Source organism: Oncorhynchus kisutch, unplaced genomic scaffold, assembly GCF_002021735.2.
Source record: "Oncorhynchus kisutch isolate 150728-3 unplaced genomic scaffold, Okis_V2 Okis09a-Okis19a_hom, whole genome shotgun sequence".
In the NCBI taxonomy this organism is placed as follows: Eukaryota; Metazoa; Chordata; class Actinopteri; order Salmoniformes; family Salmonidae; genus Oncorhynchus; species Oncorhynchus kisutch.
In genome coordinates this window covers 3717139-3740889 of record NW_022261985.1, presented here as the reverse complement: position 1 = coordinate 3740889, position 23751 = coordinate 3717139, and the positions used below count along the sequence as shown (strand labels likewise).

At 45.6% G+C, this 23751-nt stretch overlaps 1 protein-coding gene across 1 annotated transcript in view; it reads left to right on the top strand.

Annotated features, from left to right (window-relative positions):
* Positions 1 to 4474: 4474 nt before the first annotated feature.
* LOC109881568 (ATP-binding cassette sub-family C member 9-like) overlaps positions 4475 to 23751 on the top strand; it is a 62085-nt gene continuing 42808 nt past the window's right edge. The window contains 12 exon segments of the mRNA XM_031815373.1: positions 4475 to 4694; positions 5850 to 6024; positions 13396 to 13537; positions 14793 to 14914; positions 15141 to 15307; positions 15514 to 15649; positions 16336 to 16442; positions 17213 to 17398; positions 20261 to 20425; positions 21568 to 21723; positions 22679 to 22813; positions 23088 to 23250. Coding sequence (XP_031671233.1) covers positions 5874 to 6024; positions 13396 to 13537; positions 14793 to 14914; positions 15141 to 15307; positions 15514 to 15649; positions 16336 to 16442; positions 17213 to 17398; positions 20261 to 20425; positions 21568 to 21723; positions 22679 to 22813; positions 23088 to 23250 — 1630 coding nt within the window. The 5' untranslated portion in view covers positions 4475 to 4694; positions 5850 to 5873.

The following is a 23751-nucleotide window of genomic DNA, read 5'->3' as shown; positions in this document are numbered from 1 at the left end:
CCCTACGGCCCCCAGCTCAACTTTCTCACGCTGGGAGCCAGAGAACACCAGAGAAGAACACCATCACAGATCCTCCTCTATCCCAGAGATCCCCCTCTGCCCCTATGCCATGCAGCATCGCCATGGAAACCTGTAATGCACATCACTGTTTTCTGATTTCACACAGATATGGGAGAGGCAAAGGTGAACTCAGGTGAACTAGAGTTTGATATGTGATCGTTCTAGATGTGTGTGTAGGTGGTACGTGCCATAACTTACCCTTAGCAGATGATTCATATCATGTCCTTCATACCACAACACTATGAGACAACAATGTTAATGCATCATCGCATTACTTAAGGATGATTTGTTTGTCTTTGGAGTGAGAGAGAGAGAGATAGAGAGCGGGAGAGAAGGAGAGAAAGAGAGAGAGAAAGACAGAGAAATATAGAGAGAGACAAAGAGAAAGTGAGAGAGAGAGAGAGAGAGAGAGAGAGAGAGGCGAGAGGATGTGGGCTTTCACAGCTTCACAGCTTCCTTAAGAGTCTTGTGGATGACGCACTCACCACCGTAGCAGCATACGTGTTGGGAGCATCAATTCCCAGCACAGCCCTCCGGCTATGAGAATCTGGAAGTTTCTCAAAAAGCTCAAACTGACCTCATTACCCCTCTTCCACCACTCCACACCTCCTCCATCCCTGTCCCCATCTCCTCGTCTCCATCACCTCATCCCAGCCTCTATGTGTCTCACACACACAGGGTCTTACTGCATTACTTCCTCTGACGGGTTAGGGGTCGAGGGTCATAGATCCCCTTCAACTGTCTCCAGGGAAACGCAGGGGGATGTGAACCTCCGTCCGACTCTGAACGCTGTCCCTCGACGCTGTCACACACTCCCCGTGCCGCCCCCAACCCACCCCTGAGGCCTCGCAATACACTCCCACACACCCTCTCTTCCTCCTCACACACACTGAGACACAAGCCCCCGGCACAGTTCTCATGGTGCTGGGCCACATGGTGGTCCACCCTCCACCCTGTCCTCTGACCTGGCTGTCCCCCATGGATGTGTTCTTTATCTCAGATACGCAACAACTCCAGGTCCAGGCCCAGGTCCAGGCCCAGGTTCAGGTCCAGGTTCAGGTCCAGGTTCAGGTCCAGGTTCAGGTTCAGGTCCAGGCCCAGGTTCAGGCCCAGGTCCAGGTCCAGGTCCAGGTTCAGGTCCAGGTCCAGGTTCAGGCCCAGGTCCAGGCCCAGGTTCAGGCCCAGGTCCAGGTTCAGGTCCAGGTCCAGGTTCAGGTCCAGGTTCAGGCCCAGGTCCAGGCCCAGATCCAGGTTCAGGCCCAGGTCCAGGTTCAGGCCCAGGTCCAGGCCCAGACCCAGGCCCAGATCCAGGTCCAGGCCCAGGCCCAGGTCCAAGCCCAGGCCCAGGCACCAGACAGGCCATGTGCTGCTGCCGCTCTACAACAGGGAGGTCTTCATTTAATGCCTTTCTTCAGAGCCTGTGTATGGTTGTTTCCATTCTGGTCTTTAATCAGTAGGGAATTCATCAGATTTCTCAACAATAACATGAATTAATCAATTGAGTGCAGAGGAAAGACAGAGAGCAGTCGATACAGAGTGCAGACAAAGTCACACAGGCCCAGAGGACAGAGAAGACTAGAGCACCACTGCTGCACAAACCCAACTGTGTGAGCAGATATTACAATGACCAGACAAACCTACAGGTAACTGCCAAAATAAGGGAAACACCAACCTAAAGTGTCTGAGCCAGCGCCCATCTGATGAATCTCCTGGTGCATCCCAAACGGCAGCCAGCGCCCATCTGATGAATCTCCTGGTGCATCCCAAACGGCAGCCAGCGCCCATCTGATGAATCTCCTGGTGCATCCCAAACGGCAGCCAGCGCCCATCTGATGAATCTCCTGGTGCATCCCAAACGGCAGCCAGCGTCCATCTGATGAATCTCCTGGTGCATCCCAAACGGCAGCCAGCGCCCATCTGATGAATCTCCTGGTGCATCCCAAACGGCAGCCAGCGCCCATCTGATGAATCTCCTGGTGCATCCCAAACGGCAGCCAGCGCCCATCTGATGAATCTCCTGGTGCATCCCAAACGGCAGCCAGCGCCCATCTGATGAATCTCCTGCACTTAGCCGACCTTTTAAAAGCTTTATGAAAAGATCACCTATTGAGAGTGAGAGGTCCTTTTTAATAACAACCTGATACTTCACCAGGGGTTTCTACCTGATCCAGACAAATTGATACTGACACACCATCAAAACAAAGCAAAACGAGCACATCAAAGATCCTAAATTATTCTGTTAAGATGGATAACAGACCATAATCTCTCTGGGGGAAATGTAGAATATATTTCTTTGAAATCAGATAAAAAGCTTTTCAAGATACAGCAGACGTGTATCTCTTAATCCTCCTTAAAAACCAGAGGAGCTTTCATTCAAACAAACAGGGTTGAGAGTCACACGCACACAGACACACAGACACACACACACACACACACACACACTACGGGCATGGGGGCTAAGAGGAGGAGCTAAAATAGAACATGTTCCCAGAGTGTGAGTTTTATGGAGTTCTCAGGCTACTGAAGTGGTGTGTGTGTGTGAGAGAGAGAAAGAGGGAACAGTGTTTTCTTGGCTGAGGCCAGCAGGATGGTTGTTACTGATTCAGTCATGAGGGTACAGAGGGTCAGTAGCCTACATGAGGGTAAAGGGAGTTATGGTGTGTGTGTTTGTGTGTGTGTGTGTGTGTGTGTGTGTGTGTGTAACAGGGTTGATTATGCTTCCACTTGCCACTGCAGAAATATGTATTGAATGTTTATGTACAGTAGTTGTATTATTTGGTTCAGTCAGATGTCAGTAAAGTGGTATGTCATTGGCTACAGGTGCAGATAGGGGGAGATCCACAGATACCCTAATGAAATCAGTCCTTGGTCTACCGCTGGAGAAACGAACATCTTGACCGTTTGACCAAGATGATCGCAGGACTACCTCACCACGTGACCATGAGCAACCATGACCGACTCATATTGTGTCAGAATCAGGTTTCCGTTTAATTAGGGTAGGAGTCATAACTCATTACTGTCAGTGCCGAGGGTAAGACATGGTCATCTATGATCATTTAATAACACTGTTATAATGAAGCACTATGGAAAGGCCGATCACAGCAACTGGAATAATAATGAATAGCCACGAACCAGAGGCCTATGCAGGAGAGGGCGAGCAAGTGTTGTCTGCAAGAAATAGTCTGCTCAATCAGTCATCTTAATCAGGAGAAATCATTCTTTGTTGAGGAAACATGGTCACTGTGTAGCCTAGTGAATGCTATTACATAATTCAACACTGTAGCTTACATCTGCATATTGTTACACTGATAATGCAACGACCTAAATTCATATTTGCTGATGTTGGTTGCTTTCTGTCTGTCGGCGTAATGGGCACGTGATCCATCCATAATTTCTTACCAATATACGTTTTATTTTAACTTAACGAGAACAGAACTGTCTGAAACGTTTACCTATATCATTTGGGTAAAACGGCGGAATAAAACACAACCGTTAAGTGATAACTCCCCCTTTTTTTTAGGTGACCTAAATAACGTGATATTGTCATTACTCACTCCTCTGTCTGTGATATTCCTGCAGAAAGCCACGTCTTTCCACCGTGTAGGAGTGGACGCAATAATCATACGATGCTGCTACTGACAGCGCGAGCGCAGTTCTAATGGAATGAATGAATTCGCTTCAGAACGGCAGCGTCCTCCATTGCATCATTTCACAAATCTCACCAGGATAAAATCAATGACCGGACAAGACAAGACATCCCATAACAGGACGCGTCTAAAAAACCGACGGAACACAGCGGAGCCGTAGATAGGGGTAAGTAATGCGGATAGCCTACTAACTGCACACATGGTCTCAGAAAGCCTAATATTTATTTCATTTGACTCGGTCTGATGATAATATTCACACATTGTCATGTCACATGATGTGTACCCCTAGTCATCTAGACAGCGCACCTCGAGATATGAAACGGTTCCAAAAGATACAATGGTTAGTATAATAAACGAAGTTTTTTTGCCTACAATAATTGCACATTTCTAAGGTCAATGGCAAGTGCTTTACTTCACATATAGGTCTGATTCATCGTTGTACCTGCTGACCGCATACATCTGTAGGCTACTGGTTCATTGCGCCTAACAATAGAATTGTAGCCTAGAGGTCAGTTGTAGACTTGCCTATCCAAGGTCCTCCCATGTCCTTGTAGGAGACATGTCAATTCCAAGTATAAACTATATGGACAAATCGTATATTTATATTCAGTCACAGAATACAGTTTGTGTGTTCATAAAAAAATATATAAATATTTACTGAAGCCTTTGCCTAAGAAATGGAACCCTCTTAAAAATATGAATCTGTTTTATAAAACCGAACCCTTACGTTGTAGCCTGCTACAGTATGTCTACCATTCCTACACACGTACCTTACCGCACCACATGGTTGGTGCTGGAACCTAGCCGCAAGGGAAGTTTTCCTCACCAGACTTGGTCAAGTTTTGAAATCCGATAGGGGGGAGCAGTATGGCCAGCCGATGCGCTATAAGGCTAAAAATAACCACCTCCAATTTATGCTGTGGGGTTACTGTCTCCAAAAACCAGGCGACCTGAATGAAACCGCGTCAATAAGGACACTTCTCTGAGGTAAGCTACATTGATCTCTATTATTATTCTGTTATGGCCGTATATGCTATGTTGTGCCATGTGTTCAGCTACAGCGTCATATAACTCATAGGAGAGGTCTGAAAACGACTCTTCTTGTGAGTGGTGTTGAGTTCTTATCAGAATAACATTCGGAACACGACTTTCCAGCTTCAATTGGACAACTTGTATACTACTTGTATAAAATGCATTTGGTATAAAAGCCCTATATAAATATTAAACCTATGAATGTTAACATCGTTTGGCAACATTTGTTTGTTTAATTCTTTCATGTGATTGGCTCCATTATTTTGAGAGCCAACAGGACTTTTGTTTAGAAAGGGGAGGAATAAGATGAGCAGTTCTTGGATGTCAGTGATGCTTCTCTAGAATAAACCGCAAGCTTCTCTATCATCAGACTAGATCATTCCTTATCAAGGTGTACCATCATTTCATGTCTTGAAACACAGAATAAAGCAGAGGTATATTTGTGTAGTAAGATATTCCAGTTTGACTTGTGGTGCCAGTGTAGTGCCTTGAAGAATTGGTGTAGGCAGGTGAATAACATTGCACTGCTCTTAGTGTCAGTGTTGTCAACCATGTCAACAGAGGTTAGTGAGGTCTCTGTTGTCAAGGACAGGCATTAACACAAATTGCATTAGAAAAAGTCAAGTCTTGGGAAATAGTATGGTGCATTCCTCCCTTTAATGATTATTGATCCATGTAAACTCTCTAAGCATAGTTTATTTTAAATGTTTTACTTAACCTGTATTTAACTAGGCAAGTCAGTTAAGAATACATTATTATTTACAATGACGGCCCACCAAAAGGCCTCCTGCGGGGACAGGGGCTGGGATTTATAAATATATATATATTTAAAAAAATAGGACAAAACACACATCAAGACAAGAGAGACGCCACAACACTACATAAAGAGTCTCTATATTGAAAGCACCGTATCCGTTGGCTAATGTTATTTGAATCATAAAAGCACTTTAGTCTTACTAATGTATCCTGTGTTTTTTAAAAGCTGATTCACCTTTAAAAGAGCATTACGACTAGACCACTTTCATTGTTTACCTCTCCATTGTCCAACCACTAGACTAGCTGGTGCTCTTGACTTGATTGACATTTTTGTGGCTTGGGTCCTCCCCCCAGGCTTCTCTGGACCAATAAGGTGGCATGGCTGGCCTGTCGTTCTGTGGCAACAATGTGACCAAGAATGCCTACAGTGTGGATACGGGGATGTTGAACAATGGCTGCTTCGTGGACGCCCTCAACCTGGTCCCTCACGTCTTCCTGCTCTTCATCACCTTCCCTATCCTCTTCATTGGTACGTGGACCATGCATAGTCCTTTACCTTCATGATGTGTGTGTGCGTGCACATGTGACAACCTTTAATCCTAGAGATCACACAGAAAAAGGTTTAAAACAAACATGGACAGAATTGGACCAGAGGGGAACAAAACGGGCTCAAAAAGGGACCGAATAGGGTCAGAAGGGGACAGAACAGGCTTAGAAGGGGACAGAACAGAATCAGAAGGGGACAGAACAGGCTCAGAAGGGGAAAGAACAGGCTCAGAAGGGGACAGAACAGGCTCAGAAGGGGAAAGAACAGGCTCAGAAGGGGACAGAATAGGCTCAGAAGGGGACAGAACAGGCTCAGAAGGGGACAGAACAGGCTCAGAAGGGGACAGAACAGGCTCAGAAGGGGACAGAACAGGCTCAGAAGAGGACCAAAAAGGCTCAGAAGGGGAAAGAACAGGCTCAGAAGGGGACAGAATAGGTTCAGAATGGGACAGAATAGGTTCAGAATGGGACAGAATTGGGTTAGAAGGGGACAGAAAAGGCTCAGAAGGGGACAGAACAGGCTCAGAAGGGGACAGAATAGGCTCAGAAGGGGACAGAACAGGCTCAGAAGGGGACAGAATAGGCTCAGAAGGGGACAGAACAGGCTCAGAAGGGGAAAGAACAGGCTCAGAAGGGGACAGAATAGGTTCAGAATGGGACAGAATAGGTTCCGAATGGGACAGAATTGGCTTAGAAGGGGACAGAATAGGCTCAGAAGGGGACAGAATAGACTCAGAAGGGGACAGAATAGGCTCAGAAGGGGACAGAATAGGTTCAGAATGGGACAGAACAGGCTCAGAAGGGGACACAATGGGATCAGAAGGGGACAGAACAGGCTCAGAAGGGGACAGAACAGGCTCAGAAGGGGACAGAATTGCTTTAGCTCTGATGGTCTGTGTTTGTGTTTGTGTGGGTGTTAATGTGGGTGTGTTCGTGACAATCCCAAAGCAACATGATTCAAGGATGCCTTTGGTAACAATCCTTTCATCCCCCACACCTGCTTCACCAACAGAAAACACTGTTATGTTGCTGCACTATATACAAGCTACTGTCATCCCCCACACCTGCTTCACCAACACAAATCAGTATTAAGATGCTTTACTGTATACAAGCTACTGTCATCCCCTACACCTGCTTCACCAACACAAATCAGTATTAAGATGCTGCACTGTATACAAGCTACTGTCATCCCCCACACCTGCTTCACCAACAGAAAGCAATGTTAAGATGCTGCACTGTATACAAGCTACTGTCATCCCCCACACCTGCTTCACCAACAGAAAGCAGTATTAAGATGTTGCACTGTATACAAGCTACTGTCATCCCCCACACCTGCTTCACCAACAGAAAGCAGTATTAAGATGCTGCACTGTATACAAGCTACTGTCATCCCCCACACCTGCTTCACCAACAGAAAGCAGTATTAAGATGCTGCACTGTATACAAGCTACTGTCATCCCCCACACCTGCTTCACCAACAGAAAGCAGTATTAAGATGTTGCACTGTATACAAGCTACTTTCATCCCCCACACCTGCTTCACCAACAGAAAGCAGTATTAAGATGCTGCACTGTATACAAGCTACTGTCATCCCCCACACCTGCTTCACCAACAGAAAGCAGTATTAAGATGCTGCACTGTATACAAGCTACTGTCATCCCCCACACCTGCTTCACCAACAGAAATCAGTATTAAGATGCTGCACTGTATACAAGCTACTGTCATCCCCCACACCTGCTTCACCAACAGAAATCAGTATTAAGATGCTTTACTGTATACAAGCTACTGTCATCCCCTACACCTGCTTCACCAACAGAAAGCAATGTTAAGATGCTGCACTGTATACAAGCTACTGTCATCCCCCACACCTGCTTCACCAACAGAAAGCAGTATTAAGATGTTGCACTGTATACAAGCTACTGTCATCCCCCACACCTGCTTCACCAACAGAAAGCAGTATTAAGATGCTGCACTGTATACAAGCTACTGTCATCCCCCACACCTGCTTCACCAACAGAAAGCAGTATTAAGATGCTGCACTGTATACAAGCTACTGTCATCCCCCACACCTGCTTCACCAACAGAAAGCAGTATTAAGATGTTGCACTGTATACAAGCTACTGTCATCCCCCACACCTGCTTCACCAACAGAAAGCAGTATTAAGATGCTGCACTGTATACAAGCTACTGTCATCCCCCACACCTGCTTCACCAACAGAAATCAGTATTAATAAGATGCTGCACTGTATACAAGCTACTGTCATCCCCCACACCTGCTTCACCAACAGAAAGCAGTATTAAGATCCTGCACTGTATACAAGCTATTTTTTATTATTTCTGAGCTTTCAGTCTCACCGTTCATATAAAGCCTTGAAGCATCATAACGCCTACTGACCACCGACTGGGTTTAATCAATTCCACTGTTACAGACTCACAGTCCTGTGTAGAAGATAGAAAACTCTGTGTAAAGCCCTATGTTTGATCTTGTGTCGGACATTCAGCACTGGTCTGTATGTGGGGCGGCAGGTAGCCTGGTGATTAGAGCGTTGGACTAGCAAAGAAAAGTTGCTAGATCGATTCATCGAGCTGACAAGGTAAAAATCTGTCGTTCTGCCACTGAACAAGGCAGTTAGCCCACTGTTTCTAGGCAGTCATTGAAAATAAGAATTTGTTCTGAAACTGACTTCCCTAGTTAAAAATGTGTTCTTCATTGATCTGCTGGCTGTCAGTCTCATTTTCCCCAGTCAACATAAAACAGCTTTCCCCAGACCACAGAACAGCTGGTTAGACTCCTGGCTCTGGCCCAGACTTTATCTAACTGAGCAGGAGGACTGTGGGACTGTGGGATCGTGGTCTCTGAGTTGTTGTGGGACTGTGAGAAAACATAGAAAAACACATTTTCTTGAAGAACAGGTCAGATGCAAAATTTGGTAACAGAATGACGGCACCAACAGCACAAACCATTATTCTGTTAACAAACGTTGCATCTGCACTGGTGTAAATGTGTTCTTGTAAAATGTTCAGTGGAAGTTGTTAAAAGTCATCCTGCATATAAGGGTCTGGTTTGTTCAACTTGGCAATCATTGTTTTTTGTTTGACATACATTTTAAAGTGAAACATCTGACTCTCAGCATCACTATCATGTAATTTCCCCAATCACATCAATTTGGCTAGCTAACAGCTAACAGCTAACTTTACGTGGATAAATTAGCTATGTCATTATCTCTAAATATTGTTTGATTTGCTTGCCAGAAGTAGAGATGAGACAACTTCACCAGGGCGATTTTAGACTGAAAATATAGGCTACTAGCTGATTTCAAGCTCTTTCCAAAAGTCTTCTCCGATGAAGCAAGCTAAAAAACACACATTGCTTCCTTAGCTAGTTAGCTACATGCCGAATCGATATGCTACCCTCCCGTACTGTAGCCTATCTGAAATGACATGAACTATGTTTACTGATGGTGAAAACATGCAGTTACTGGCTGTGTCACTATAATATGGAGCTAAATGTGCACATTTTCTTTGCATGGAATAATCAAAAATTAATAGGTGATCCTATTACAACCAAATTTAGTTGGTAACATTTAGTTGGCAACTCCTTGAAAATGGCACGCAGTTGTCAATGGTTTTAGCGGAGTGGGGGCCTCTCTGCCCCCCAGCAGACAAATCCAACATTCTGCCCCTTAACGCAACGTTTACTGATAACAGTCTATTGTTGTGTTGTTCTAGAAGGCCTACTCTGGGGAAACTGACTGGGTGTGTCTGTTGCTCATCTGCTTAATGGGAATGGCTCTGACTAGCAGCCCAGTCCCTGAGGAAAACATTAACTGATGCTTCCTGGTCAAATCTTTGTGTGTGTGTGTGTTTTTCATTTAAAATCAAATCAAATCAAATTGTATTGGTCACATACACATGGTGAGCAGATGTTAATGTGAGTGTAGAGAAATGCTTGTGCTTCTAGTTCCCACCGTGCAGTAATATCTAACAAGTAATATAACCTAATAACTACCTTTATACACACAAGTGTAAAGGAATGAATAAGAATATGTACATATAAATATATGGATGAGTGATGGCCGAACGACAGGCAAGATGCAGTAGGTGGTATAGAGTACAGTATATACATATGAGATGAGTAATGTAGGGTATGTAAACATTATATAAAGTGGTATTGTTTAAAGTTACCAGTGATACATTTATTACATCCTATTTTTTATTATTAGAGTGGCTAGAGATTTGAGTCAGTATGTTGGCAGCAGCCACTCAATGTTAGTGATGGCTGTTTAACAGTCTGATGGCCTTGACATAGAAGCTGTTTTTCAGTCTCTCGGTCCCTGCTTTGATGCACCTGTACTGACCTCGCCTTCTACATGATAGCGGGGTGAACAGGCAGTGGCTCGTGTGGTTGTTGTCCTTGGGTGCTGTAGGTGTCCTGGAGGGCAGGTAGTTTGCCCCCGGTGATGCGTTGTGCAGACCTCACTACCTGAGTGTTTATGGAGACACTGTCTCTGTGTTACTGTATGTTCTGAGTGTTTATGGAGACACTGTCTCTATGGAGACACTGTCTCTGTGCTACTGTATGTTCTGAGTGTTTATGGAGACACTGTCTCTATGGAGACACTGTCTCTGTGCTACTGTATGTTCTGAGTGTTTATGGAGACACTGTCTCTATGGAGACACTGTCTCTGTGCTACTGTATGTTCTGAGTGTTTATGGAGACACTGTCTCTGTGTTACTGTATGTTCTGACTGTTTATGGAGACACTGTCTCTGTGTTACTGTATGTTCTGACTGTTTATGGAGACACTGTCTCTGTGTTACTGTATGTTCTGACTGTTTATGGAGACACTGTCTCTGTGTTACTGTATGTTCTGACTGTTTATGGAGACACTGTCTCTGTGTTACTGTATGTTCTGACTGTTTATGGAGACACTGTCTCTGTGTTACTGTATGTTCTGACTGTTTATGGAGACACTGTCTCTGTGTTACTGTATGTTCTGACTGTTTATGGAGACACTGTCTCTGTGTTACTGTATGTTCTGACTGTTTATGGAGACACTGTCTCTGTGTTACTGTATGTTCTGACTGTTTATGGAGACACTGTCTCTGTGTTACTGTATGTTCTGACTGTTTATGGAGACACTGTCTCTGTGTTACTGTATGTTCTGAGTGTTTATGGAGACACTGTCTCTGTGTTACTGTATGTTCTGAGTGTTTATGGAGACACTGTCTCTGTGTTACTGTATGTTCTGACTGTTTATGGAGACACTGTCTCTGTGTTACTGTATGTTCTGAGTGTTTATGGAGACACTGTCTCTGTGTTACTGTATGTTCTGAGTGTTTATGGAGACACTGTCTCTGTGTTACTGTATGTTCTGACTGTTTATGGAGACACTGTCTCTGTGTTACTGTATGTTCTGACTGTTTATGGAGACACTGTCTCTGTGTTACTGTATGTTCTGAGTGTTTATGGAGACACTGTCTCTGTGTTACTGTATGTTCTGACTGTTTGCTTTGACCTTTAGATTTAAAGAACAGTTGAAGTTCACCATTGGTCTTAGATGTTTACAAAAATAGTAACGTTTACAAACAGTTAAAGTTGACGATTAGACTTAAAGGTTTACAAACAGTTGACCATTAGACTCAAAGGTTTACAAACAGTTGACCATTAGACTCAAAGGTTTACAAACAGTTGACCATTAGACTTAAAGGTTTACAAACAGTTGACCATTAAACTTAAAGGTTTACAAACAGTTGACCATTAAACTTAAAGGTTTACAAACAGTTGACCATTAGACTTAAAGGTTTACAAACAGTTGACCATTAGACTTAAAGGTTTACAAACAGTTGACCATTAGACTTAAAGGTTTACAAACAGTTGACTATTAGACTTAAAGGTTTACAAACAGTTGACCATTAAACTTAAAGTTTTACAAACAGTTGACCATTGAGGGCACTTGCCAAAGTTGCCTGCATTATCCAAGAGTCACCCAGAATATCCATGACTTTCATTGTTTGGCAGGAAAACCTTGATAATGCAGATTGCTTTAAAATGAACTGCTGTGTTTATCTGTGTACTTCGTCTGTTACTGATTACAGATTACATGACAAATAAAGTTATCATTAATGTAATCCTTTGGATTACTCTAAATGAGTAACGTCATTACTTAGATTACTTGTGGATTACGTTACTGCCCAACCCTGTGTGTTTGCATGTTCGTGCATGCGTTCTTAGCCGTGTGTGCTTATGTTCCTGTTTATCTGAGTGTGTGTGTTCTCCTAGGCTGGGGCAGTCAGAGCTCTAAGGTTCAGATCCACCATAACACCTGGCTCCACTTCCCTCCCCCTAGGCTGGGGCAGTCAGAGCTCTAAGGTTCAGATCCACCATAACACCTGGCTCCACTTCCCTCCCCCTAGGCTGGGGAAGTCAGAGCTCTAAGGTTCAGATCCACCATAACACCTGGCTCCACTTCCCTCCCCCTAGGCTGGGGCAGTCAGAGCTCTAAGGTTCAGATCCACCATAACACCTGGCTCCACTTCCCTCCCCCTAGGCTGGGGCAGTCAGAGCTCTAAGGTTCAGATCCACCATAACACCTGGCTCCACTTCCCTCCCCCTAGGCTGGGGCAGTCAGAGCTCTAAGGTTCAGATCCACCATAACACCTGGCTCCACTTCCCTCCCCCTAGGCTGGGGCAGTCAGAGCTCTAAGGTTCAGATCCACCATAACACCTGGCTCCACTTCCCTCCCCCTAGGCTGGGGCAGTCAGAGCTCTAAGGTTCAGATCCACCATAACACCTGGCTCCACTTCCCTCCCCCTAGGCTGGGGTAGTCAGAGCTCTAAGGTTCAGATCCACCATAACACCTGGCTCCACTTCCCTCCCCCTAGGCTGGGGCAGTCAGAGCTCTAAGGTTCAGATCCACCATAACACCTGGCTCCACTTCCCTCCCCCTAGGCTGGGGCAGTCAGAGCTCTAAGGTTCAGATCCACCATAACACCTGGCTCCACTTCCCTCCCCCTAGGCTGGGGCAGTCAGAGCTCTAAGGTTCAGATCCACCATAACACCTGGCTCCACTTCCCTCCCCCTAGGCTGGGGCAGTCAGAGCTCTAAGGTTCAGATCCACCATAACACTTGGCTCCACTTCCCTCCCCCTAGGCTGGGGTAGTCAGAGCTCTAAGGTTCAGATCCACCATAACACCTGGCTCCACTTCCCTCCCCCTAGGCTGGGGCAGTCAGAGCTCTAAGGTTCAGATCCACCATAACACCTGGCTCCACTTCCCTCCCCCTAGGCTGGGGCAGTCAGAGCTCTAAGGTTCAGATCCACCATAACACCTGTCTCCACTTCCCTCCCCCTAGGCTGGGGCAGTCAGAGCTCTAAGGTTCAGATCCACCATAACACCTGGCTCCACTTCCCTGGACACAACCTGCGCTGGATCCTCACATTCACTCTGCTGTTTGTTCACGTCTGTGAGATCGCTGAGGGAATCGTCTCCAACAAGTAAGAAACCCCCTAAAACTACTTCCTGTTACCAAAGAGGTAGTGTACTACTTCCTGTTACCAAAGAGGTAGTGTACTACTTCCTGTTACCAAAGAGGTAGTGTACTACTTCCTGTTACCAAAGAGGTAGTGTACTACTTCCTGTTACCAAAGAGGTAGTGTACTACTTCCTGTTACCAAAGAGGTAGTGTACTACTTCCTGTTACCAAAGAGGTAGTGTACTACTTCCTGTTACCAAAGAGGTAGTGTACTACTTCCTGTTACCAAAGAGGTAGTGTACTACTTCCTGTTACCAAAGAGGTAGTGTACTACTTCCTGTTACCAAAGAGGTAGTGTACTACTTCCTGTTACCAAAGAGGTAGTGTACTACTTCCTGTTACCAAAGAGGTAGTGTACTGTGGAAGAGGAAACGTTAGTAGCTGGTCAGAAGGCAGTGTTTGCATGAGATTTTGTTCTGCGTTGCTGACATTACAGAAGAAGTGCTATTCCTCTCTGTCATTGTTGTGTCCTAAAACGAATGACTATCGAGTTTCAGGTGCAGTGAACTATTGAATTTCCTTGCTTCCCTCCAGACCAATGTTTATAGAAAAATGAAACCACTGTCCCTCAAAATAACCCCACTCTCCAGTTCACCCAGACTGTAACCAATAAGATCCTCCACAATGCTGCAGTAACACAAAGCTATGATCGGAGCCATCGTCTGATGCATCACAAACCCTGCATCACAACCTGTTGATTGCACCACCTGCTTAGTGGCTGAAGCAGCTTCCTTCCATGAACAGTTTCAGTGTCGCACAACATTTGATAGAAATATATTTCAATTTTGGTGGGGGGGGGGGGGGGGGGCAAAAAATGAAGAGTACAGATTATTGTATGGTACAATATACAAGTGTTTTTGAGAAGGATCATTTGAAAAAAGAAATTGTATTGAGTAAATGTATTTATTGGTTTCTTTTCATTTGAAAACAAGGTTATTTGTTGTTGTAAAAAATCGAAATGTACTGATTTTAAGCTTGTGTCATTAGATTTGTTGGTGGGGTTGTGATAAATTATTGCGAAAAATGGGGTCCCCAGCAATCCTGGCGAAAAAGTTTGAATGCCACTGGGTTAACTGTATGTTAACTGTATGTTAACTGTATGTTAACTGTATGAGACTGAATACAACGCCAACCTATAAAGCAGAGATACATGGCATAACAAACTGACTTTGTTTCTTTGAGTATTGATGCAACCTCCTGTCTCTCCATCCTTTCAGACAGATGGACACCAATCACCTCCACCTCTTTATGCCAGCGTTTATGGGTTTCATAGCAGCCACTACATCTGTGGTGTACTACCACAACATAGAAACCTCCAACTTCCCCAAACTACTGCTGGGTGAGTCAAAATGATACCATCAGTGCATTCATTACTCCAAATGAACAGTTAGTGTTTGAGCAGCGCTGAATTAGCCTCCCTTTGGTACAGTAGTTTAGAGGCTATAGCAGATGGCCCAAACACAGTTCGCTACACATGAACCATTCTGCTGTACATCATAAAGTATACTTGTAATACGTCTCTGGGGAAAGTAGTGCACGAAGTGACCAACCTCCTCCTTCCTCAGCTCTGTTTATCTACTGGGTTCTGGCGTTCATCACCAAGTCCATTAAGCTGTGGAAGTTTGCAGAGTACGGTGTTGGAGTGCTGCACCTGAGGTTCTGTATCACAGCCCTGCTGGTCGTTCTGTATGGACTCCTCATGGCTGTAGAGATCAATGTCATCAGGGTCAGGGTGAGTTAGAACACTGGTGGACTGACTGCTTCCTGGGTCAGGGGTCATAGAGGTTCTATATAAAGACAAGAAGGAAGAGGAGGATGTGATGTGGTGTACTGATGTGATCTGATCTGGTCTTTATTTCAGCTCTTGTTGGCTTTTTACTTTTTTACCTAGTGTGTATGTGTGTCTGTCTCTGTCTTTGTGTCCTGGTGTCCGTGCAGAGGTACGTGTTCTTCGCCAACCCCCAGAAGGTAAAGCCTCCAGAGGACCTTCAGGACCTGGGAGTGAGGTTCCTCCAGCCCTTCGTCAACCTCCTCTCCAAGGCCACATACTGGTGGATGAACCCCCTGATTATAGGTTCGTTTCCTAGGTTCCTTCCTTCCAGGTATTTTTCCTGGCCACTGTTCTTCCACTTCTGCTTTGATTGGTCCTTGGGGTTTAGGCTGGGTGTCTGTAAAGTACTTTGTGACAGCTGCTGATGTTAAAAGCACATTGATTGGTCCTTGGGGTTTAGGCTGGGTGTCTGTAAAGTACTTTGTGACAGCTGCTGATGTTAAAAGCACATTGATTGCTCCTTGGGGTTTAGGCTGGGTGTCTGTAAAGTACTTTGTGACAGCTGCTGATGTTAAAAGCACATTGATTGGTCCTTGGGGTTTAGGCTGGGTGTCTGTAAAGTACTTTGTGACAGCTGCTGATGTTAAAAGCACATTGATTGCTCCTTGGGGTTTAGGCTGGGTGTCTGTAAAGTACTTTGTGACAGCTGCTGATGTTAAAAGCACATTGATTGCTCCTTGGGGTTTAGGCTGGGTGTCTGTAAAGTACTTTGTGACAGCTGCTGATGTTAAAAGCACATTGATTGGTCCTTGGGGTTTAGGCTGGGTGTCTGTAAAGTACTTTGTGACAGCTGCTGATGTTAAAAGCACATTGATTGGTCCTTGGGGTTTAGGCTGGGTGTCTGTAAAGTACTTTGTGACAGCTACTGATGTTAAAAGGACTTTGATTTGATGTACAATTATTTGGATGGATTGATGGCTTGATCACAGGAGCCCATAAAAGACCCATTGAGCTGAAGAAGATTGGCAAACTCCCCATCGCCATGAGAGCCCTCACCAACTACCTGAAGCTCAAAGACGCCTACGAGGATCAGAGGGTGAGTGGAGGAGGGAGTGACAGAGTTTCATATTCTGCTTCTGACAGTGACATACCATTCAATGGATCCCCAGTGCAGTGACATACCATTCAATGGATCCCCAGTGCAGTGACATACCATTCAATGGATCCCCAGTGCAGTGACATACCATTCAATGGATCCCCAGTTCAGTGACATACCATTCAATGGATCCCCAGTGCAGTGACATACCATTCAATGGATCCCCAGTGCAGTGACATACCATTCAATGGATCCCCAGTGCAGTGACATACCATTCCATGGATCCCTGCTTTAATTTAATTAGAACATTCTGATCAGATTCTCTACAGTTAAAACTCTGTGTGTTAGATATATTACACTTGTATCCTATACACATGTCAAGCCCAGGATAGGTTTGAATATATCTCTAAAGACTGTCCATTATAATTGGGGCGGCAATTGGAGCGGCAGGGTAGCCTAGTGGTTAGAGAGTTGGGCTAGTAAACGAAATGGTTGCAAGTTTGAATCCCCGAGCTGACAAGGTACAAATCTGTCATTCTGCCCCTGAACGAGGCAGTTAACCCACTGTTCCTAGGCCGTCATTGAAAATAAGAATTTGTTCTTAACTGACTTGCCTAGTTAAATAAAGGTCAAATAAATAAATAATGTAGTCTGGCGAACCAGTCTCTGTAATCAGGTCGTCTCATCTTCACTCTGAGATGAAGGTTCATTGTAGTGGAACCCTCCTGTGTAATTGTAACCCTTCCATCCCTGTCCCCTCCCCCTCCTAGCAGAATGCCGAGGACCCAGAGAAGGCTCCATCCATCTGGCGTTCTATGTACCGGGCGTTTGGCCGACCCATCCTCCTCAGCAGTACCTTCCGTTACCTGGCAGATCTGCTGGGCTTCGCCGGGCCGCTCTGCATCTATGGCATCGTCGAACATCTCAACAAAAAGCCCGTCAAGGAAGGGAGTGTGGTGTGTAATTACTGTTCCCATCGGCCCATAACTCTGCTCCTGGTCCCATAATTACTGTTCCCATCGGCCCATAACTCTGCTCCTGGTCCCATAATTACTGTTCCCATCAGCCCATAACTCTGCTCCTGGTCCCATAATTACTGTTCCCATCGGCCCATAACTCTGCTCCTGGTCCCATAATTACTGTTCCCATCAGCCCATAACTCTGCTCCTGGTACCATAATTACTGTTCCCATCAGCCCATAACTCTGCTCCTGGTACCATAATTACTGTTCCCATCGGCCCATAACTCTGTTCCTGGTCCCATCAGCCCATAACTCTGCTCCTGGTACCATAATTACTGTTCCCATCAGCCCATAACTCTGCTCCTCGTACCATAATTACTGTTCCCATCGGCCCATAACTCTGCTCCTGGTCCCATAATTACTGTTCCCATCGGCCCATAACTCTGCTCCGGGTACCATAATTACTGTTCCCATCGGCCCATAACTCTGTTCCTGGTCCCATCATCCCATAACTCTGCTCCTGGTACCATAATTACTGTTCCCATCAGCCCATAACTCTGCTCCTGGTACCATAATTACTGTTCCCATCAGCCCATAACTCTGCTCCTGGTCCCATAATTACTGTTCCCATCAGCCCATAACTCTGCTCCTGGTACCATAATTACTGTTCCCATCGGCCCATAACTCTGCTCCTGGTACCATAATTACTGTTCCCATCAGCCCATAACTCTGCTCCTGGTACCATAATTACTGTTCCCATCAGCCCATAACTCTGCTCCTGGTCCCATAATTACTGTTCCCATCAGCCCATAACTCTGCTCCTGGTACCATAATTACTGTTCCCATCGGCCCATAACTTTGCTCCTGGTACCATAATTACTGTTCCCATCGGCCCATAACTCTGTTCCTGGTACCATAATTACTGTTCCCATCGGCCCATAACTCTGCTCCTGGTCCCATCGGCCCATAACTCTGCTCCTGGTACCATAGTTACTGTTCGTTCCTCCTATGTTATGCCCGTTACGGCTCATTCAAGTGATTCAATTTGATACAGCAGACGTCTTGTTTGTGTGACACATTCCTCCATGTTGTTGTGACTGTTGGCTAGTTAGCTCCATAGAGATAAATTGTTTATTATATAGTTAGCTCACTGTCTGACGCTGTGGGTTGTGTCATCGACATCGTACCGCCATGAGGGCGCAGCAGGGTGGTCTGCTCGTCTTCTCATGATGACTCACTTCCTCTGTGATGTCATGAGGCGTCGACAGCGCCATTGTTCCCAACCCTGTCCCTGTCCCAGCCACCACGTCACCCCCATTAGACCAATTATATTATAGACACAAATGATCCCTCAGCATATTTCACACCCTCACACACACACAGATACAGAAACACACACACACTTTCCTCAACTAACTTTTAAAGGTACACCAGAAATCCATTTAGGACACAGAAATAAACTATCCTGGGACCTGTGGGGAGTCAGCAGCACTGAACTGATGAACTAAGGTAGAGCATCATGTTAAAGGGCTGAACAGAGGAACATCTCTCTGAAGTAGAGCATCATGTCAGAGGGCTGAACAGAGGAACGTCTCTCTGAAGTAGAGCATCATGTCAGAGGCTGAACAGAGGAACGTCTCTCTGAAGTAGAGCATCATGTCAGTGGGCTCAACAGAGGAACGTCTCTCTGAAGTAGAGCATCATGTCAGAGGCTGAACAGAGGAACATCTCTCTGAAGTAGAGCATCATGTTAGAGGCTGAACAGAGGAACGTCTCTCTGAAGTAGAGCATCATGTCAGAGGCTGAACAGAGGAACGTCTCTCTGAAGTAGAGCATCATGTCAGTGGGCTCAACAGAGGAACGTCTCTCTGAAGTAGAGCATCATGTCAGAGGCTGAACAGAGGAACATCTCTCTGAAGTAGAGCATCATGTTAGAGGCTGAACAGAGGAACGTCTCTCTGAAGTAGAGCATCATGTCAGAGGGCTGAACAGAGGAACGTCTCTCTCTGAAGTAGAGCATCATGTCAGAGGGCTGAACAGAGGAACGTCTCTCTCTGAAGTAGAGCATCATGTCAGAGGGCTGAACAGAGGAACGTCTCTCTAAAGTAGAGCATCATGTTAGAGGGCTGAACAGAGGAACGTCTCTCTCTGAAGTAGAGCATCATGTCAGAGGGCTGAACAGAGGAACGTCTCTCTCTGAAGTAGAGCATCATGTCAGAGGGCTGAACAGAGGAACGTCTCTCTGAAGTAGAGCATCATGTCAGAGGGCTGAACAGAGGAACGTCTCTCTGAAGTAGAGCATCATGTCAGAGGGCTGAACAGAGGAACGTCTCTCTAAAGTAGAGTATCATGTTAGAGGGCTGAACAGAGGAACGTCTCTCTGAAGTAGAGCATCATGTCAGAGGGCTGAACAGAGGAACATCTCTCTAAAGTAGAGCATCATGTCAGAGGGCTGAACAGAGAAACGTCTCTCTAAAGTAGAGTATCATGTTAGAGGGCTGAACAGAGGTACATCTCTCTAAAGTTGAGCATTGTGCACAGTGCCGGTGTCAGAGTGCTGAACAGAGGAACAGAGAGTTTAGGCTGAAGTACTGCAGGCGCGCATTTCTAAGTGACATGGAAAATTCCTCACTCATCTCACACTCTCACTCTCTGTCCTTCTCTGTGTGTGACAGGGTCTGGGTAGTGACGGGGTCTGGGTAGTGTCAGGTCTTGCTTTTTACAGTCCCCTACATCTGCTCTAACCTACTATCTGTGTGTGTGTGTGTGTGTGTGTGTGTGTGTGTGTGTGTGTGTGTGTGTGTGTGTGTGTGTGTGTGTGTGTGTGTGTGTGTGTGTGTGTGTGACTGTCTATCAGGTCCCCTATTTCGAGGTCTACTTCATGTCATCCAACGAGCTGCTCCAGAATACGTCAGTGCTGGCTGTTCTGCTGTTCCTGGCCCTGGTGCTACAGCGGACCTTCCTACAGGCCTCCTACTATGTCACCATAGAGACCGGCATCAACCTCCGTGGAGCCCTGCTGGTGACTGACTGGAGGATTCTGGGATTTGTAGGATACTGCGTCACCGATTCTCCATCCTTTACCCAAAGTGTTCACTTGTTCAGTCTCTGTCATAGATTTAAAAACATTAGATGTGTAGTCATTGGCTGACGGGAGTTTCTGCCGTTGTTCAATTCATGACGGGGAGTGGGGAGGTGCAAAAATAAAGTGGGGAATCGGGACAGCCGTAGACAGTCACAGAGGTGGAGAATCTGGACAGTCGTAGACAGTCACAGAGGTGGAGAATCGGGACAGCCGTAGACAGTCACAGAGGTGGAGAATCTGGACAGTCGTAGACAGTCACAGAGGTGGAGAATCGGGACAGCCGTAGACAGTCACAGAGGTGGAGAATCTGGACAGTCGTAGACAGTCACAGAGGTGGAGAATCTGGACAGTCGTAGACAGTCACAGAGGTGGAGAATCTGGACAGTCATAGACAGTCACAGAGGTGGAGAATCGGGACAGCCGTAGACAGTCACAGAGGTGGAGAATCTGGACAGTCGTAGACAGTCACAGAGGTGGAGAATCTGGACAGTCGTAGACAGTCACAGATGTGTAGAATCTGGACAGTTGTAGACAGTCACAGAGGTGGAGAATCTGGACAGTCGTAGACAGTCACAGAGGTGGAGAATCTGGACAGCCGTAGGCAGTCACAGAGGTGGAGAATCGAGACAGCCGTAGACAATCACAGAGGTGGAGAATCGGGACAGCCGTAGGCAGTCACAGAGGTGGAGAATCGGGACAGCCGTAGGCAGTCACAGAGGTGGAGAATCGGGACAGCCGTAGGCAGTCACAGAGGTGGAGAATCAGGACAGCCGTAAGCAGTCACAGAGGTGGAGAATCGGGACAGTCGTAGACAGTCACAGAGGTGGAGAATCGGGACAGTCACAGAGGTGGAGAATCGGGACAGCCGTAGGCAGTCACAGAGGTGGAGAATTGGGACAGCCGTAGACAGTCACAGAGGTGGAGAATCGGGACTGCTGTGGACAGTCACAGAGGTGGAGAATCGGGACAGCCGTAGACAGTCACAGAGGTGGAGAATCGGGACAGCCGTAGGCAGTCACAGAAGTGAATGTACTGTATCTAGTAGGTTGTTAATGTCCTCTGTCCTGTCCGTTTCCTAGGCGATGATCTACAACAAGATCCTGCGTCTGTCCACCTCTAACATGTCCATGGGAGAGATGACCCTGGGCCAGATCAACAACCTGGTTGCCATAGAAACCAACCAGCTTATGTGGTTCCTCTTCCTGTGTCCCAACCTCTGGGCCATGCCTGTGCAGGTGGGTTTTGACTAGATAGAATTCAGCTTATGTCGAAATGTACTTTTCGTAGCAGGTTAGGAGAATTTACGCAGTAGGTTAGGATAATTAACGTAGCAGCTTATGAGAATTAGGTTAAGGTTAGGAAAAGGGTTATTGTTAGCTAAAATGCAACAACAACAAAAAACGTTTGAGGTCAATTTGACGTAAGTGCAGGTGGGGCCATGCTGGTAAGATACAATCTATCTGGACATAGTCTCTATGTATGATCCGGCCAACAAATTGGACGCCAAAGCATGATTTTGTCCCAGAATATGGGTTAACAGGTATGTATTTTTTAAGCCATTATCTGCCAGTACCAATATGACCGTAATATTATGCATCAATAATATATCACTAATACATCCCTAATAACTCCATAATATATCCCTAATAACTCCCTAATATATCACAACTATATCCCTAATAACTCCCTAATAACTTCCTAATATATCCTTAATAACTCCATAAAATATCCCTAATAACTCCCTAATATATCACAACTATATCCCTAATAACTCCCTAATAACACCATAATATATCCCACAAAGCCCCCCAATTTATTCCTAATAACTCCATAATAACTCCCTAATATATCCCTAATAACTCCCTAATATATCCGTAATAACTCCATAATAACTCCCTAATATATCCATAATAACTCCCTAATATAGCCCTAATAACTCCATAATAACTCCATAATATATCCCTAATAACTCCCTAATATATCCCTAATAACTCCCTAATATATCCCTAATAACTCCCTAATATATCTGTAATAACTCCCTAATATATCCATAATAACTCCCTAATATATCCCTAATAACTCCCTAATAACTCCATAATATATCCCTAATAACTCCATAATAACTCCCTAATATATCCCTGATAACTCCCCAATATATCCCTCATATCTTTGTGTTGTGTTCCTGCTCAGATTGTGATGGGCGTGATCTTGCTGTACTACCTGCTGGGGACCAGTGCTCTGATTGGAGCTTCAGTCATCGTGCTGCTGGCTCCAGTCCAATACCTGATCGCTACCAAGCTGGCTGACACCCAGAAGAGCACCCTGGTGAGTCACCCTCTGTTCACATTGAGACACTCAGGTTGTACACTGCCTGCACCAATCCCTTAGATCGTAGTTTCACTGTCTCTTTAGAGATGAACCTGCAAGCTTTACCATGAATAAATAGCCTAGATTTGAGTGATTTCAGTTATTTTCTGTTGTGATGAGGGAAACAGTATATGATAAGGAAACAATAACCTTTAAAAACAGTTGAAATGAGAATATATTTATATTATTTTGTAGTTTAAATCTTCAATAAGGCATCGCCCTCTTCTGACAGGACCAGTCTACGGAACGTCTGAAGAAGACCACAGAGATTCTGAAGGGGATCAAGCTGCTGAAGTTGTACGCCTGGGAGAACATCTTCTGTGACAGTGTAGAAGATACCAGGGGCAAAGAGCTCACCAGCCTCCGCACCTTCGCCCTCTACACCTCCATGTCTAGTGAGACACACACACACCTTCGCTCTCTACACCTCCATGTTTAGTGAAACACACACACCTTCGCCCTCTACACCTCCATGTCTAGTGAGACACACACACACCTTGGCCCTCTATACCTCCATGTCTAGTGAGACACACACACACCTTCGCCCTCTACACCTCCATGTCTAGTGAGACACACACACACACCTTCGCCCTCTACACCTCCATGTCTAGTGAGACACACACACCTTCGCCCTCTACACCTCCATGTCTAGTGAGACACACACACACACCTTCGCCCTCTACACCTCCATGTCTAGTGAGACACACACACCTTCGCCCTCTACACCTCCATGTCTAGTGAGACACACACACACCTTCGCCCTTTACACCTCCATGTCTAGTGAGACACACACACCTTCGCCCTCTACACCTCCATGTCTAGTGAGACACACACACCGTGGCTCTCTACACCTCCATGTCTAGTGAGACACACACACACACCTTCGCCCTCTACAC